Source organism: Rhea pennata, chromosome 6, assembly GCF_028389875.1.
Source record: "Rhea pennata isolate bPtePen1 chromosome 6, bPtePen1.pri, whole genome shotgun sequence".
NCBI lineage: Eukaryota > Metazoa > Chordata > Aves > Rheiformes > Rheidae > Rhea > Rhea pennata.
In genome coordinates, this window is record NC_084668.1 from 22,275,805 (window position 1) to 22,293,264 (window position 17,460).

The 17,460-nt window shown below is 34.5% G+C and overlaps 1 protein-coding gene across 6 annotated transcripts in view; it reads left to right on the forward strand.

The window, feature by feature from the left end:
* The window catches only part of UBR3 (ubiquitin protein ligase E3 component n-recognin 3), a 120,882-nt gene that overhangs the window by 74,814 nt on the left and 28,608 nt on the right, over positions 1–17,460 (forward strand). For 4 of the 6 annotated variants that reach the window (XM_062579035.1, XM_062579037.1, XM_062579039.1 and 1 more), the window contains 3 exons: positions 1,088–1,300; positions 2,135–2,271; positions 9,149–9,234. In XM_062579035.1, coding sequence (XP_062435019.1) covers positions 1,088–1,300; positions 2,135–2,271; positions 9,149–9,234 — 436 coding nt within the window. The remainder of the gene's footprint in view (positions 1–1,087; positions 1,301–2,134; positions 2,272–9,148; positions 9,235–17,460) is intronic. The other 2 variants (XM_062579036.1, XM_062579038.1) reach the window with 1 other exon arrangement.

A 17,460-nucleotide genomic window follows, 5' to 3' on the forward strand; every position in this document is an offset into this window, starting at 1 on the left:
CTTGGTGGTTTTTTCTTTTCCATGTGACTGTAAAGAAACTTTAAGGGATAATTATGTCATCTAGATAATTAAGTAAAATCTGGACTTTCATGGTAGAATCTTACTTTACAGAATCTCGAAAGAGTAACGTTTTGCATTGTATAGGCACAGAATTCCCTTTTATGGTGCATTCTGACTTCAAATAAACTATTATTCTGTTTTGTGGTATTCTTGAAGGCTTTTAGATTAAGGGAGCTTCTGTTCTAATATGTGTTATTAGTGCCTGAATTAGTGGATAGTAATTGCCGATTTCTAGCATTCTTAATACCAAAATAATTTGTATAGACTCATGTTTATGTTGATAAAACATATTTATGTAATGCAATCAGAAATCAGCATCCAGAAAAGTATGTAACTGGTTTACCACAAGGCCTCAGGGATCAGGGCTGATGGTTTGAAGTTTAAATTACAGCCAGTGCTAACTTAGCAGTTCTCTTTTCCCAGGAGTGGGAAACTGCTGAGGCAGTTCATGAAGCTGAAGCGAAGTTGCTTGCCAGTGACAGGAGCACTCCGACAGCGTGTCCCCCCCTTGCTTCCCAGAGATACTTCTGTGTCCGTTTTTCAGTCTTTCATGATAATGCAGGGTTTTCAGCGTGCTGCTCTCCAGGGGATGGATGATCAGGTTTTCCACTTGTGCTTTTCTGAGAAATATCTTCAAATACTTCTCATGACTGGAAAAAAATGCCTTTTGCCAAACGAGAAGACTTTTTTAAGGAGCGTCAAACTTCATTGGAAGTGATAGACAGTACAAGCAGATTGTTCAGAATATCCCGTTCAAGTATTTTCTTGTTTATTATGGGATAACTATTGGCAAGGAAGAATACTTGAAAATTAGGTTGCTTGGACCATTTGTAATACAGTCAGTGGTAGTTGCTAGAGCTCTTTTACTAAACAGGGGAGCCATTCCTATTATTATTTCTTTACAGTTGTTGATTTTAGAGATTTTTTTTATCTATTGATCTTTTTGCCTGAAATATCAAAGAACAAGTTTTAATCTTCAGCAAATTTAATTTACACTTGTTTTTGTTTTGTTTTGTTTTCCTTTTAGAATGACCAGGTCCTCCAGGGTTTTTCAGTGGAAAAAGGAGAATTTACCTGTCCCCTCTGTAGGCAGTTTGCTAACAGTGTTCTTCCTTGTTATCCGGGAAACAATGTTGAAAGAAGCCTTTGGCAAAGTCATAGTAACAAATGTATGCGAGATCTTGTACAAGAGGTGGAAGATCTTCAAGAACAGCTGGGAACTTTCCCAGTAAGCATCAGTGTAAGGCAGAAAGATCCTTGTTAATTTGTCTCTACCTCTCAGTTTTACATTGTGTTGCATTTTGTGACCTTTTAGAAACTCTGCAGTCTGGGAAACTTCATTTCTTCTTCTTTTTACTTGGTAGATAGCATGCTGTTTTTAAAATGAATCAAAATATTTGGAATGTTTATAGCTTTTATTACATTACCTTTTAAAAATAAAGATATCTATGACAAAAGTGTAATTCATCTAAATTTATGTGAAGTACACTTGCAGTTCACGCCATAGTAATTTACATTGAATTGAGACACACAAAACCTGTTTGTGATTTCTTTACAATGTAAAAACATCAATATCCTTCTAAGTGGAAGCTATTTGAAGATTGTCTATTAAAAATATTTTAAAGTATGAATTAATTGTTTTACAGAGAGAGCAGTTTGCATCCACTCATGTATTAAAAAGCTTCATGAGGTCTTTCAGAATGATATAATTAATTCTCTTAAATTCTGCTAGCCTTCCAGTGTCAGTGGAGACTTTTGTTCCAGAAATATTTCAAATTAATACTTCTTTTTATTAGAGATTGGTGCTTTGTGTTATTTTCATGTATTTGTGCAATGCAAATATATGCTAAAATAAAGCAAGCTGAAGAATCTTGAATTCAAGTTATGGAAAAAATCTGGAGCTGCTTTATTCTGAATAACTTTTAGAATACTATGAAATATCTGAGGCAGAGGCTATTTGCTTCTAATACACGTTTTTTTCATTTTTATAAATACGAAAGTATTACACTTTGTGATCAGCTATTGCATTTCTTCAGGTAAAATTAACTAATCTTTTTCATGTCTTTGTTCATAGTCTGAAACCAATCTCAGTAAAGAAATGGAATCTGTAATGAAAGATATAAAAAGTACTACACAGAAGAAGTATACAGATTATAGCAAGAGTCCTGGATCACCTGACAATGATTTTCTATTTATGTATTCTGTAGCCAGGTGAGTATGTTGTTCTTTTTCTGTTGTTTCTTTTGAGTTGATAACTAACAGTATTACTCACCAGATAATACTTATTTATTTATTTATTTATTTAATATGTCCAAATTTCTTCCCCCAAAAAACTCCTTTTGGAACATTTAGTATATCAAGGTTATATTTTCTGATTCTCATATATAGGAGTATGAAAGAGAGTGATTTCTCAGACATTTCATTTTTAGCATTTTCAAGTGGCACAGAACCTGGAGGACATCTAGTTTGCTGCTTATTTGGTTTTCCTTATTCAAGGTTTTGGGTTCTGATTTTAAAATTTTATGTTGCATTTCTCTTTCAACCTTCCTTTCCCAAACAATTGAATCTTCTCTACTGTTATCCAGCAGAATGAGATCACTTCTATGTTGCGGCCATATTGGTGGGTTTTAAATCACTGGGTGTTTTTAATCCCTCCATCAGGCATTAATTTTATTTACTTACTTGGTGATCACAGAATGACACTATTCTGCATCGACAACCAAGGATCTCTCCTCAGATGAATAAGACAGCTTCTAAAAGCACCAAAGCTATCAGCATCTTCACTGTATTATTAGTTTCCAGTTGTATTGCTGTCAGTGTTGCAGACACCATCTCCAAGAAAGGCAAACACTCCCTCCCTCAGTCCATACCATTGATTTCAAGGTGCACTGAATGGTTAATATGTTCAGATTTACTGTAACGCAGGATTTTCCCATAAGGAAAAGTTGAAATATTCATTAAGCAAATATCTTACAAACCCTTTGTTATTAAGGCCTGCAGGGAAGGAGCTGACTGCAGAGAAAGTGCAAGAGTGCAAGCAATATCATCCAGTAGTGTTTTTGACAACAGTTTCATAAACTCTAATTGCTGAGGATCTGTAGATTATTTAGGTATTATATTACTTGCAGAATACAGATATTTAAATTAGTATTTTTATGTTAGTATATTTATTTTCAATATACTTTATAACATGATATTCTCTACTATCTAGTTATGATATATATAAATTAAATGTCATTTACATATGGCAGATGTAACTGACAATAATTTTGATTGTTTCATGAGTAATCTCACAATAGAAGTGTAAGTACAATTCTTTTCAGTTACATTGATTCTACTTCATAGGTATTTACATATAAGGTATTTTACTACAAATAAATAAGAGTATACATTTGGCTATAAGCTAAAGTACTTTCTGATAATATCTTCATGGTGTACCTTGTTCTTTGTACCAGATAGTTATCATTTACTAGTTGAATCCAAGCAAATACTTGTGCCCACATAAAATGTACCTGCAGTATCTGAACATATCTGTATAACAGTTATACAACAGAGGCCAGTGATAGTATTTTAAAACAGAAATAGTGTTTTAGGTGTGTCATTGTTCCTAAAAAGTGGTATGTAGAAAACAGAATCAAGATCATGATGGAAAAAAAGGCTTCAAAGCCTTGAGGCTTTATCTTGTGATAAAATACGCATTTCTTCCTGTCTGATACAGATAATACTTGAGGTCCTGTGGTATAGTTTGGGGGAGCAGATACTTGTCCCAGCCCAATATCTTTCTCACAGAGCTCTTGAAGATGCCCAGAAAAGCTGCTGCATAGGATTTTTCTTGCGTAAGAGTTAAACATGTTGTAGAGAGCCAGTTTATCAGTCCTCAGTCCACTAATTTGGGGATATTTGTGATCTTCCCTTCTTTATGGGTAGTGTACCTAGGCTTAGTGCTGTCAGACCCTACATGGCCAGGCTGTAGTGTTTCTGTGGGTTGATGAACTCTGATACCGTTAAGCAAAATTCTTGATTTTGCAGTGAAACGTGGTAGATGAATACCTTGCAGTTAACTAGAGTAGCAACCATAAATTTTTCTTTGAAAGAAACTTAGTTTTAAATGTAGCTTCAAGTATTACATGGAAAATAGAAAATTAATATCATCCTTTAACGAAGCACTGTGCTGATATTAGTTTTCATTTTCATCTTCTGTACTGATTACATTTTTAAGTCCAAATATTAAACCTCCATGCTAATATTTTCTTAATTCGTACAATTTCATTTCAAATAGGTATCTACAATTTTGTCATGTCTTCTGTAAAGCAGCAAAGCTAACAATAATTGCTAAAATTCTTCTTTGTGAGAACAATTAAATATCTGAATGGGTTGCCCAGAAAAATGATGATATCTTCCTCCCTGGAACTATCCAAGGCATGACTTCACAGGGCTCTGGATAGCTGAATCTAAGGCTCTACTTTTGACAGAAGGTTGGACCAGATAATCTCCAGAGGTCCCTTCCAATCTAGATGATCGTATGATTCTGTTAATAGAAACATCATTTATAGTCTTTGAGTAACTTAATTGTGCCTTGATTAAGAAAAACAATTAAATTTTTTTGCATAGTAAAGTAGAAGATTATTCCATATTAGCATAAGTGGCATATTCTATACAAGAATAAATATTGTAGAAATTTTTGGTGATGATGTAGTTGGTCAATACAATTTAATATCCTTTAAAAAAAAATACAAGATTCAAAATGGATATTTTCTATATAAAAGTATGATTGCTTATAATAATAATCTGACATGCTATTTATGGTATACAAATCCAGTTTATGATATATTTCTGTATAAAGTTGTATAATATTAAAAATGCTAACTATACATATTTTAAAAACAGATTTATTTCATTATTTTTACACTAACATTTAATTCCAAGATTCATGTTTTTCTTCCAATAATTAAAAATACCTCAATCATGAACAGCGCTTCATTTCTTCTTTCACTGCATGAGTGGTCACTAAGACCAGGATACATCACCCACACCCGCTGGTGACCTCTTCTTGCTAGGTTAGACTAGTGTCTGGTATTTTCTGTTTGTCTATGCATACAGGATTTCAGATTTTGAATCCAACCTTCCATACTGTTACCATAAATCATAAGATCACTTAAGAGGATCCTTGGCAGATCTTTTACAAAACAATTTCTCTTTCTTGAATTCAGCAATCCAGTTTGCAGACTTCTACTACTTGATAACTGCATGAGAACTACAGGTTTAAAAATCTTAAACATTCTTTTTTGTCATTTTAATGTAACCTTACAATTTGCATTTGTGAGTGCGCTGTTCATCTCCCAGGCTGAAACCTTTTTTACCATGTTTTTGATATAAACTATTGGCACCATTAAGTTACAGATTTAAATTTGTTTTCTAGAAGTTATTCCTGTGATTCAGCCTGATGTTTCTTCATTATTTCCGTCCTCATTCTTTCTGTGGTGGTGATGATATCTGCCTGTTCCCTGCTAGCCGATTACCTTTGGACATTTGTCTCTTGTATTCTGACGCATTTCTGTGGTTTTCATCAGATCATCCATAGCTGTTATTTGTCTTTTTCTGATATTTAATCTGATACACAGATAAAATGGTCAAGGTGATAAGTAGCCCCTATCTAAACAACCATTTCAAGTTAACCTAATGATATTTTTAATTCACTTGCTGATTGCAGGGGTCAATTAATGTTAAATACCATTAATCATCTTCTATTAATAGAAGCTGTGTTCCATTTTCAATCAGAAAATGACATGATCTGTGGTCTTCTCAAAAGATGCTGGTTTACAGCTGGTGGCAAGTTTCGAGGTGGAATTTTGCAAGTTGAAATAGGAGCACTACTGATAAAACAGTAAGGAGTCGCTTGCAGCAGCTTATTCTTTCTGCCTCAGGAAAATGGGAACTTGCTCCTCTTAGTTCACTTTTGCTGCTCAGACAGATGTCATAGGTAGCAGAGGAAAGAAATTAGCCAGTGGGAGAGCTAGCCTCCATCTTCTTTCCTAGCAAAAAAAAAAAAGTCATTCAGGGTCCTTGCATCCCGATTTGTGTGCACAGCTGGAAGAGCAGCTATTTAGCTAACTCCCCCTTTTCCTAGCCTCCTACCTTGTTAAATTTGTACCTTTTTCCTCCTTGTCTTTGCTGACACTTACAGGATAAGCAGCATGTCATTAACAAATCATGTGTGCCTAGCTTTAATTCTAATAGCTCCACATTTAGAGTATTGATGACTGTCATTTGTAGCAGTGTCTCTTGGAGGACTGTTTCTACAGTGTATAGTAATAGATCTCTTGCTTTAGAGGGCTGTGTAAACAAAGCCTTTGATTTTGCTGTCAGCTGTGTATAGCCTAATACGAAAATACTGTGTTCTTCTCTCCCAGTCTGTCTCTCAGTATCTGTTTTTCCATGTATATGCTGTCTTTGTAAAATGAAGTGAAAAAGAGAGTGTTTAACTTTTATTCTGCCGTCCTTCCGGAATGAGGAGGCCCTTCCAAATATCTTCTCCCCCTGGAAAGGGCATTACTGTTTTACTTACTCCCATGCTGTTCTGGTATGAATTCTGATAAACATGCCTAACTTTGTCTTTCCAGATATGTTCTTTCTTTAATGAAAGCCAATGAAAGTAAGCTGAAACAGGTCTGGTTTTGGATCAGGAGTCTGTACAACTGAGCACAATTCATCCTTTCTTCTCTGTCTTCTTTTTGTGGATGAGGAAGATGAAGACAGGTGACACTGTATGATACAAATCTTTTTGCTCCAGTGAATGGCGCAAAGAAGACGTATAGATAGTGCAAACAGTCACTCCTAAATTGATTTTCATTCCTTCATTTTCAGGGAAGGGTACTTTCAGAGACCACTCTGTGTTCTGCTTTCCTATCAGATGTCCCTATTTTTCTTTCAGCAAGGAGAGAACAGGCACGGAGAACTATGCTTTTCTTTTGTTCGGCAGGGGTGGGTGAAGTTTTAATTGGAGCCTTAAGGCAGAGGGGAGCTTGAATAGGGAGGAGATACGCTTTCAAAAATGATTTAGAGAGGCATCTGATGTAGAACATGCTCATTATAAAGAAGTGTTCCAGTTTCCAGGAGATACTTCCCACTGTGCACTACCACACCAAAGTTTAAGTATGTTTTGAAGATGTCAGGAGAAGATTAATATTTATATTTTCAAGAAAGCCAAGCTATAAGCTTCTGTCTTGGAGGAGCTTTGGGGCAATATGGAAGTGTGGGAGGGGAGTATGAGTGTGCAATATGTGATGGAATATGTTACCAGAAGACTCTCTTCTTTCCTTCCCTATAGTGATAAGTAATACTGTATACCACTTTATAGGCATCAAGAATTTTGTTGAATTGTCCTTGAGTTTTGTTTTGCAAAATTATATACATATCTTGAAAGGGAAATTGAAAATTTTAGATCTAAAATTGCTCATAGAAATTCAGGTAGTCATTTTGATTAAATCTTAATTCTCTTAGTTTTAATAAAAGATTGCCATTAATTTTGTTCTACAAATTAGTTATCAGAAGCTTTGTAAAAGTAAAACACGTTCGTTTCATTTATATTCCCAAGATGAACTAGCACATGCTGATCTACAGTTGCTATTTTGTCCACTAATATGAAATCCCTGTCCCTGCTTCCTTGCTGGTAGATTTTTAGAAGTTCAGTGAGCACTGCAAATCGCCTGAAGAGTGGAAAATTCCCCTGTCACACAGATGCCCTTATCAGCAGCAACCAGATGGAGCTCTGAGCAGGCACATTATCAATGTTAAATTGCCTTTTTTCTGAGTAGAGAGGATTAAAGCGTTCCTTCAGAAATGGGTGGCATAAGCTGCAAACTTAGGGATAGTAATATTCTGAAATGTTACTATTTTAGAAGCATATGAAAGTATCTTAAACACTGCATATCAAAACCCAAGTATTCTCTCAAAACGATGGAGCAGAAATCTTTTAACAATATTTTATTTTTAATAAAATAGTCATCCTGTAGTTTCATCTTCAATATGTATGTATGTGTACCATCTTCAATATGTATGTATGTGTACCATCTTCAATATGTATGTATGTGTATATGCATGTGTACTTGTCTTAGATGCAATGTATGTCTAAAACTCTAGAGTAGATTTTAATAAATACTCAGTCACGTTATGTTGAGACTAGCATTGGTTGATTTTTAAGTAAAGGATAAAATATGTACAAGACTGAGCTTTGCAGTTTGGAAGAAATTAACAAAATAACATTTCCAAATAACAGCTTTTTATTCCTTCATCTTAATTACAGGAGTGTTTGTTGACTTTTTAAAACGAACTCTCAGGGAGAATAATATAAGTTGTTTGTTCCAAGTCCTAGGGGTAAGCGATAATATAGTACTGAAACATTCAGTTCCAGAATCAAACAAAGCTATTGAATTTGGCCTAAACAGTTGGTATCTAAATATCCACTTACAATAATACTAAGAAATAAAACATCAATGTGGTATGCAGAGATTTAAAGAAACAGCTTCTGTTTCATACTAATGAGCTGCAGTGAACACCAGTGTTCATTCAGAACTTACCTCCAAGGCTTCTATTAGCTAACCTATCAATACAGGTCAATGCTTCCAGAGTAATTTAAAATATCTTCATATTTAGTTACTTGATGGCCTGTCCATTGTACTGCCTGTTTGAGTAAAGCAAGACAATATCCCTGTCATTAAAGAGAACATTTTTAAATAGTCCCAACTGATCAAAATTTAGCCATTTTGTATGTTTTCTTTTCAGATTTGCACATAAATTCCCTTATTTTTGAGGAGTTGTGTGTGCATATAGAGAAAAGCCTCAGAACTGACATTTATTTATACTTCAATTGCAACTGTAGCAGTTCTCTTATGCAATGCTTACTAGTCAAATCATTTTAAATCACAAATGGCAGTATCTCAGTAATGTCACAGTTTGGCAGTATCTAACACAAACAATTGGTTCACAGTATTCTTTCCTTTAGTATGTGTTGGGAGTTTGTGGTGGCTCTCTAATATCTACAGAAACTTGAATAATGCTGTTCCATTCAACACTTATGTTTTTCATGCAGAACAAACTTGGAACTTGAGCTGGTCCATCGAGGAGGCAATTTATGTTCAGGAGGTGCAAGCACAGCTGGGAAAAGATCATGTTTAAGTAAGTTTTCTGTTATTAAAAGCAATATAAATTATTAGGTGATTGAGTGAAGATGTCTTTTTCTTCCTAAAATTTCCTAAATAATCTCAACCTTTTTTCTTTTAAGGACCTTTCTTTTGTCATAGTGTATCTTCATTTTCGTTATAATTTGAGAAATTTGACATTAATTTGTGCAAATTATTCAGGGGAACTATTCATATATTGTGATTATAAATCTGTTTAGAAAGCAAGTGTCATACTATACATATAATATTTTTTAATAACTTCAAATTTTTATGAGCAGAACTGTAAGTATTTTAAGGGTAAAACATTTTTTTTCCCAAAAACTGAGAAAATTTTGTTTCACCCTGGTTACTACTAGTAAAGAAATTTGTTTCTCAGGGTTCTAATGAAACTCATGTTAGCTGCATATTTTTAAGCCTGGGATCTCTTGATGATGCGTATTTTTAATATGCCTAGATTTTTCTGACAGGAGGGTTTTGCAACTTTTTTCAATAGAAATTCTCAGATCTTCATTGTTCACTGCAAACCCTGAATATTTGGCAAATAATGCACTTTTGATTGACAGAATAGCTATTTGTTAACATAAAATCTTTTAATTTTTTGGAATTATAAGCTGTTATGCATGTTGAAATCAAGTTTACATTGCAGTAGCAGATTCTGTACTAAAAATGTTACAAAGCCTGCAGCCGATCTACCTTTCGGTACGTGATCTGTGGGAGATGCTTTCCCCATCATTTGAGGTGATGAGCTACCAAATAAATCCCATCGCTTGCTGTGCTGTCCGTGTCCTCTCTGGCGTAGGAGCCTTCTGTTGCTGCCAACAAATGTGGTTCAACTGACTTCATTCAGTTGTTTGTGATTTGTGAAGGGTAGTTTAAATCCCTGCTGAGTATTATCTCCCTCCATCATTGTTAGTTCTCTCCTCCCAGCAAAACAAAATTAATACTTGAAAATTATCAAAATTATTCAAAATTATCTGCAGAGTTTTAATTTTGTCTCTTGCATTATGCCATGTTTTGAGTTGTATGATCACCTAGAAAATGATTATTTTCTTACTGCATTTTAGCTGCTTACTGGATGCATCACACAGCTGCAGGAGTGTTATAATTTTAACATGACAAAATATTTGGAGAAGACTATGATGAAAAACCTAGGGCAGAGATTTCATCTTAAAGTTAGAAAGCATTTGAAAATTTTTGAGTGCAAACAATTTATAATGACATTTCTTTGGAAGTAAATTACCCCTGTCTTCACATGGTTTGAATAGCCATACAAGATCTATACATGTTTTAATATTTTGAAATGTTGGTAGTGTGTGTGGAGAGGGGAGTAGAAGTGGCCTGTAATCTGTAAGGTAGTGTTTTTATCTTTTATCTTTGAAAACCTATAAATAAATTCCAGCTTCTCTGTATGAATTTTTTATTTTTAAAAGTGAAATGAAATATATTAATTACATCTTAAAACCCTGTGAAGTGTTTGACATTATAACAGTATCAAATTTGCTGCATCTGTCTATTTAAAAGCTTAATGTGTATATGATAACTTTTTCTTTCAATGCTTTACCACAGCTAGTATCTGTAAGTGCAGGAATTTTGACTTTCCAAAGAAAGGTTGCACTGCCAGAATACTGGGCAGCTTCCTTGGGCTCTAGCTGTATGGCTTTGTTGTTTCTGTTCGAGCCCTGTCAGCTGAAACCAAGATAGGAACCATTTTAAAGCTTAAAAAAAGGGGGGGGGGGGGGGGGAATCCATGAAGCTGGGGCCTTGGTAGCTGACTCTATAGTAAGTTATTGAAATGATCAGTCAGGATTTTTAATAGACTTCCCTCAAGTCTTCTAATGAACGGAGATTATGTTAATCATTGGAGAAATTTCTTGGGAATTACCAAATTTGAAATGATGTATGGAGAATGTGTCACCACTGGAGAATTGCATTATGCTGGATCATGACTTTAAAAAGACAAGGCAGACCTACGATGTTCTGCTTAAATTCATGTATCATACTTAACTATTTTTCCAGTACTTTTACTATTTTGTCAGTAACTAGGTTCACAGAGAGTGAACCACTGTGTCTGTTCCTCAAAATAAGTAGCTGGAACAAGGTGATCTTACAGAAAGTTAAAGATAGATATTTTTCACACTTGAAAAGTATGGAAATTACTTTCTTGAGAGAAGCTTTAAGATTATATGAACTATTGCTTTTAAAAGTATTTGTTTATGAAATATACGATTCTCCAATGGTGTGTGGAAGAATTTATGCAATTTATTATAGGCTCTCTCTCTTTTGCAAAAAGAGGGCTTAAAGGAATTTTACTGGTTACTTTTGATTAAGTGCTGGCCTCTTTAAAATCTGACTTCACAGATTTAAATACTTTGTGTTGTTATAATGTAAGTCACCTTTTGACCTTAGTAATTCCATTATTGTAACTGTGCATTATTTATATATGTAAAGAGGAAAATAGCACGGTAAGAAGAACTTTCTTTTAATCCTTGTTTTCAGATTTTGTGTATATTTAGACAGAAGTAATCTTTTTTTCCCTATGATGCGATTTGTGCTTTTTCATATACTTAGGGCTCAGTTTGCAATTCTTAGACTATTTCAGTATAACTCAAAATTATGTCAATCATTTTTTTGAAAATGTGATAACATTGCTTAATTATATTTTCACTTATAATATACTGAGTTCTGTTTTTTTAATATAGTAGCTTTCTGTTCCTTTCTTAGACTGTTGTATAATTTTGTTTACTGAATGTGCTGATTATAGAACTTGTTTTTTCCTGATGCAGTTATATTATTTCAAGGATTCTAATGAATATTTCTGATAAAAGAGTAGGGAAAGGATTTCAAAATCATGTACCTGCTCTTTGACACACTGCTGAGTAGAGTGATAAATTTTCTAATTGAGATCTAAATCAGTCATGTTGTTATTTTTAATTCTAACTTGCACTTTAGAAAAATTTAAGAAAGCCTTTAAAGCTTTTGGATAACAGGCAGTAGGTACATGAATGTGTTGTTGCTTTAAACTGTCTGGAGACATAAATGTCGTCTAATCACTGCTGGAACATTCACTTGCTATGTATACTTTATTAGCATTTTTTGTGTTAAGGTTGAATAACAGTCCAACTAGTTGCATTTAATCTTGCTGTAAATAGGCTAATTTTTAATATAAGGTAATGAGAGGTCCTTCTAGAACAGGTCTGACAGACCCTTCTTCTATTGAGTATTAGTGTATTTAGTTTTGGGCAGTAAGCTAATTATGACTGATGGTAGTAGAGTTACTTTTCCTTATATAGCAGGTTTATTTAATTGGTTATATAACTAAATGCGCTTATTCTTTCATTACTACGTCTATGTATATTTAGATTTATTTATAGAAAAAGATTGTGATTCATTCGGTATTTCTTGTATAATAGATTTTACCTTTCCATACTCATTTTCTTGGTTTTGCAGTTTGACTTAACAAAGAGACTGATGTTATATTTTATCTAATGCAGTAAGGAGTGAATGATTTAAAAATTCATACATTCTCTAGGACATGATATACTATTTTCTTGATGTCTTATTTGTACCACATTAAACTATTTTTATTTTTTACACATGATTCTTTCAGGTACAGCAGAATTAATCTAAGCCACTCCCCATTTTTTTCTTATATATGAGATAATGAAATGTCTCTCTTGTGATTAAGCACACCACTCTGTAGGAATTTTGTAACAACTGTTAAGTTTGGTGGCTAGATACTGCAGAAAATGGAATATGTTGTCCCAGGTGAGCTGCTACAGCAGCGAGCGTCAGTGAAGATGGTCGGAACAAGTAGGTCAAGAGCTGCGTGAGTAGACTGCACCAGGAGGGCAGCTGCTCTGGGCAAGGAAAATTAAGAATGATTAATGTAGCTGTTAGCGTCAGTGACTGAGTCTGTGTGACAAGAATGATGAAGAAAATTTGGCTGTAAAATAGCCATTTTAAGGTTTAAAGTTTTGTGTGTCTATGTGTACGAGTAAGTGTTACTATACAGTATGCCATGTAAAAGTGCAAACAGATCCCTATGGATCCCTATATTACCTATTTACTTAAAAATTGAGTCCTGTTTTAAGGGTCACATGAGTTTTAGAGTCTAAGGCCTCGAAGTTCTCGTGTTTCCAGATAATAATTATGACAGCTAGCAATTGCACGGGTTTTATTTTTCTGTTTTATACATTTTAAGAGATCTGACGTTTTGTTTTGTTTTTGTTGTTCAGTGTTTATAGAGATGCTTCGGAAGACAGTCTTAAGGTGGAACAACTAGTATTGCTCTGTACCATTTGTAGACATTTGTCTCTTCAATATGGGTATATGTGCTTTTCTGTGTAATGATGACTCTGCTAACTGTGCAATAGCGCATTAACAATTCCACAGGATTTAAGAATTTTCTATAAATGAATTTATAGTGCATATATGTGCAAAGACAACAGCATGAGTTTTTTCCCTTAAACTTTTTATTAATAATTCTTTTTTTTAGTTGCTTTCTTTTCTTTTTTTCCTTTTTCTTCTTGTCATAGATATAGCTTTTTTTAAAGGAAGAATTACATACTCTGGCACTTTGTCCTCTTACTTCAGTTTCCCTGCACAGGAGCTTCATATCCTTGCACTTCTCTTGATTAGTAGCATCTGGCCTTTTAGCATCAATTGTATTAATTGGAAAAGACTTAGACTTTCATTTACAAGAAGACATCCAAAAGTACTAGAGACTCATGTAAGCTGCCCTTAAATAAAGTATCCAGTGCCTTCATAACCTTCTGTAGTGGCGCAAAACACCACTGTATCATTAGACTGTGTTTTGGGTTTTTTTTTTTTGTCCTCTTGTTCATTTGGAACCTCTGTATTTTGCATTTGTAGGTGGCTTAGTGGTCATTCATCATGAATATGCTTTTAGCATCAGTTTAGTCAGTGCTTTACTATTTTCTTGAGGACAGAAAGTCTTATTGACATGAAGTATTTCTTAAGCTGTTCATGCTGTTGTCTTTGCACGTATATGCACCTTCTGTATCAATTTTTCCAACCACACTGATGGTTATGGTTGCTTCCATTTTATCCTTATAGATGATATTTGGAACTGTTAAGTATGGTTGATTCCTGTGGGAAGAAAAAGCTAATTCTTTCATGAATTACTCAATGCAACCACGTCTTTCCTGTAATCTTCTAATACGAGTATAGCTTCAAAGGTTACTAACTAGTTTTCTGTCTCTGCTGAAGGAAAATAGAGGTTACTGTTCTTTAATAATGAGTTTTTCCTTTCATACAGTGGGTTTTGTGAAAGTACTTGCAGATGTTTGCATTGTCGTTGGTCATTCTTAGTCTAGGGAGGTGTCTGCCTCTCCTGCTCTTTTTTTTTTCAGTTAGGAGCTGGCAATCTGCAGATCTTTTGTGGCATCCATTTATCCTAACTTTGAAAAAGCAATCTTTCTCAACAGCAGAGGATCCAAACTGTTTCCTAAGAAGCTTGATATGCCGTTCATACCTAAGGATGCAAAAAAAAAAAAAAAAAAAAAAAAAAAAAAAAAAAGATGGGGGGGAGGGGAGGAATACATAGTCCTTAAAGAAAAGGAGAATTTCAAGATGTTCTCTTGTATTGGCAAGTTTGGTGCAGAAGATAATTTGCTTCATCAGCAATGAAGACTGAAGATTTTATGAAGATTATTCATCTTTTAATGCCTTAATAAGCTTTTCCTAGCCTTCAGAATTTTTTTTTAAGCTTATTCTCATCAACTGGGTCAGTGATGAATGGGAAGATGCTGTAAGCAAGTCCTTGTAGCTGCTATTGCTAAGTATACTATAAAAGCCCTATAAGAACAAAAGATTCCTGAATCTCCTAATTTAAAAAAAAGCAGTTTCCATCTGTTTGTTTCAAATGGTTCTTGTTATGATCTACTTTCTTCCTCACAGCTCCAGCAGACTTTGAGAGAAAAAGGGAATACTGCCTCTCATGTGGTAAGACCCTTATGCAGCAGGTGAAACAAGGTTTTCCATTCCACTGGCAGTGAACTGCTATGTCACTATACTTTGTGATGTTCTTGACGTTGTAACTATGAACACTAATTTCCTGATTGAGAAAATGGAAGACTGGATCAAAATAGCCAAAAAGAAGACTAGTCTTCATAGGCTGGACCACAAGATTTTCATGGCAGTGGTTTTGTGCTTCTAAAATACAAATATGAGAAAGACTGGGAACAAGAGTATCATCTGGACTTTTGCAAGCAATGTAAGAGAGTCGACTAACCCGTTAGTATTCTTTGTCATCATTATTGCAGCACATTGTTATACACTATGTAAGTGGAAAGAGTTATAAAAAAAAATCTGATTTCAACTTCAGTAATTTTTAATTTTTCTTTATAGTCAAGAGACAAAAAAAAAGGGAAGCAAATATCTTATAGAAATGCAAGACTGCTGCTCTAGAAAAGAGCAGATCAAGTTTACAAGTGAGATCAGCTGCATATAAGTTCTTGAATTACTCATTTTGTAAGGTCAGCACAGTTTGATTAAATTTTGCCATTCACCTATCAAATTCCTATCTGGTCATCTTTCTGAATTAGTTTTCTTTTGTCCTGTGCATACTGTCATAGATGTGAAAGCTGTGAAATCACTTTTAATGCTCCTGCTTTATGCACTTTGGGATAGCAGGATGTTAAGTGCTTTATTGACATCTATATAAAAGTAAAGAATACAACTAGAGTTGTTAGTGCAGATAGTGTGGATATATAGACAAAATACCCATTATCCTTGCTTGTTACGAGAGAGGAAGTGCTGGAACACTTCCTCTTACTGCTTCAATCCCAGTGGAAAGGTGATGTCTTATCCTTTCAGCTGCTTTTTTGAAAGTACCAATTCCAGTTCAGTGCTCCTCTTTCACAGCTGGAGAACCCTGAAAGCAGAGCTGCTCTAGGAGCAGTAGGAAGGAATATACCAGGAGCCAGTTGTGTTGTATGGAATGATAGACATTAGCTTTAACTTTGATTCATAGTAGGTTTCTCCAATTCCATTTCCAAAAACACCAATATAAATCTAACTGGTGAAGCTGTAGGAAGCTATTAAGCATTTTTTAGAATGTAAGCTTTACGTGTATTCTGTGAAAGCAGAAGCCATCTAAGTTGCTTCAGTAGGTAATATTTGAGTCATACGAGCATGTATTAAAACCCAATAATACTCTGGTGCACTTCAGTGTCTGAATTTTGGAATCAAAAATTTTGCCAGACTTTGACTTGCAGTACTAAGCTGTATTCAAATTTTGAGATTTTATTTTTATTCAGTTTAACTGGATGCAGCCTGTCTCTAATAATACGAAATTATTAGCAGAAATAGGAGGACTCAATTAAAATTCTTTTCACTGTTCATGTATAATGATTAGTTATCAATAAATCTGTAATTTTGATGCTGCTATGTATTTTTTTTTCCAATGAATAGACTTCTACCAAATTTCAGTTAACAGTATTATTTTGGAGACTCTAAGGTACGCGTCCTACCTTTCTCATGTATAAAGGTGTTACCTTTGAGGCAATTGCCTGTAAGATGCACTGTGAGCTGTGGAGCGGTTTGGAAAGCCTAGCGAGTCACGACCTGCCTTTTCTTTCTGCCCAAGACTAGGCAGAGTTATGGTTCACTGTCAAGTTAATGTGTTGTTACTATTTGTTAAAAGGCAGATGTGTATTTTAAAGCTTCTAAATAATGTATAGGAGGAGATTCTGTTATTTTATGTTTACTTTTCAGAATGGTACATTCTCATGGGATACACCATGTTTCCAGTTAAATAAGTAAATAAATAATAATTTAAAAAAAAGACAAAGGAGGATCATGCAGTGTGATCTATCACATTCTTGATTTTCCTTGCCCAGAGCAGCTGCCCTCCTGGTGCAGTCTACTCACGCAGCTCTTGACCTACTTGTTCCGACCATCTTCACTGACGCTCGCTGCTGTTGCAGCTCACCTGGGACAACATATTCCATTTTCTGCAGTATCTAACCACCAAACTTAACAGTTGTTACAAGATTCCTACAGAGTGGTGTGCTTAATCACAAGAGAGACATTTCATTATCTCATATATAAGAAAAAAATGGGGAGTGGCTCAGATTAATTCTGCTGTACCTGAAAGAATCGTGTAAAAAAAATGCAGCATTTACCTGGTGCAAACCATGATATTAACATGTAAACTTCTCTGTGAAAACTCACTTGTCCTGTTACAGTGTTACTGAGG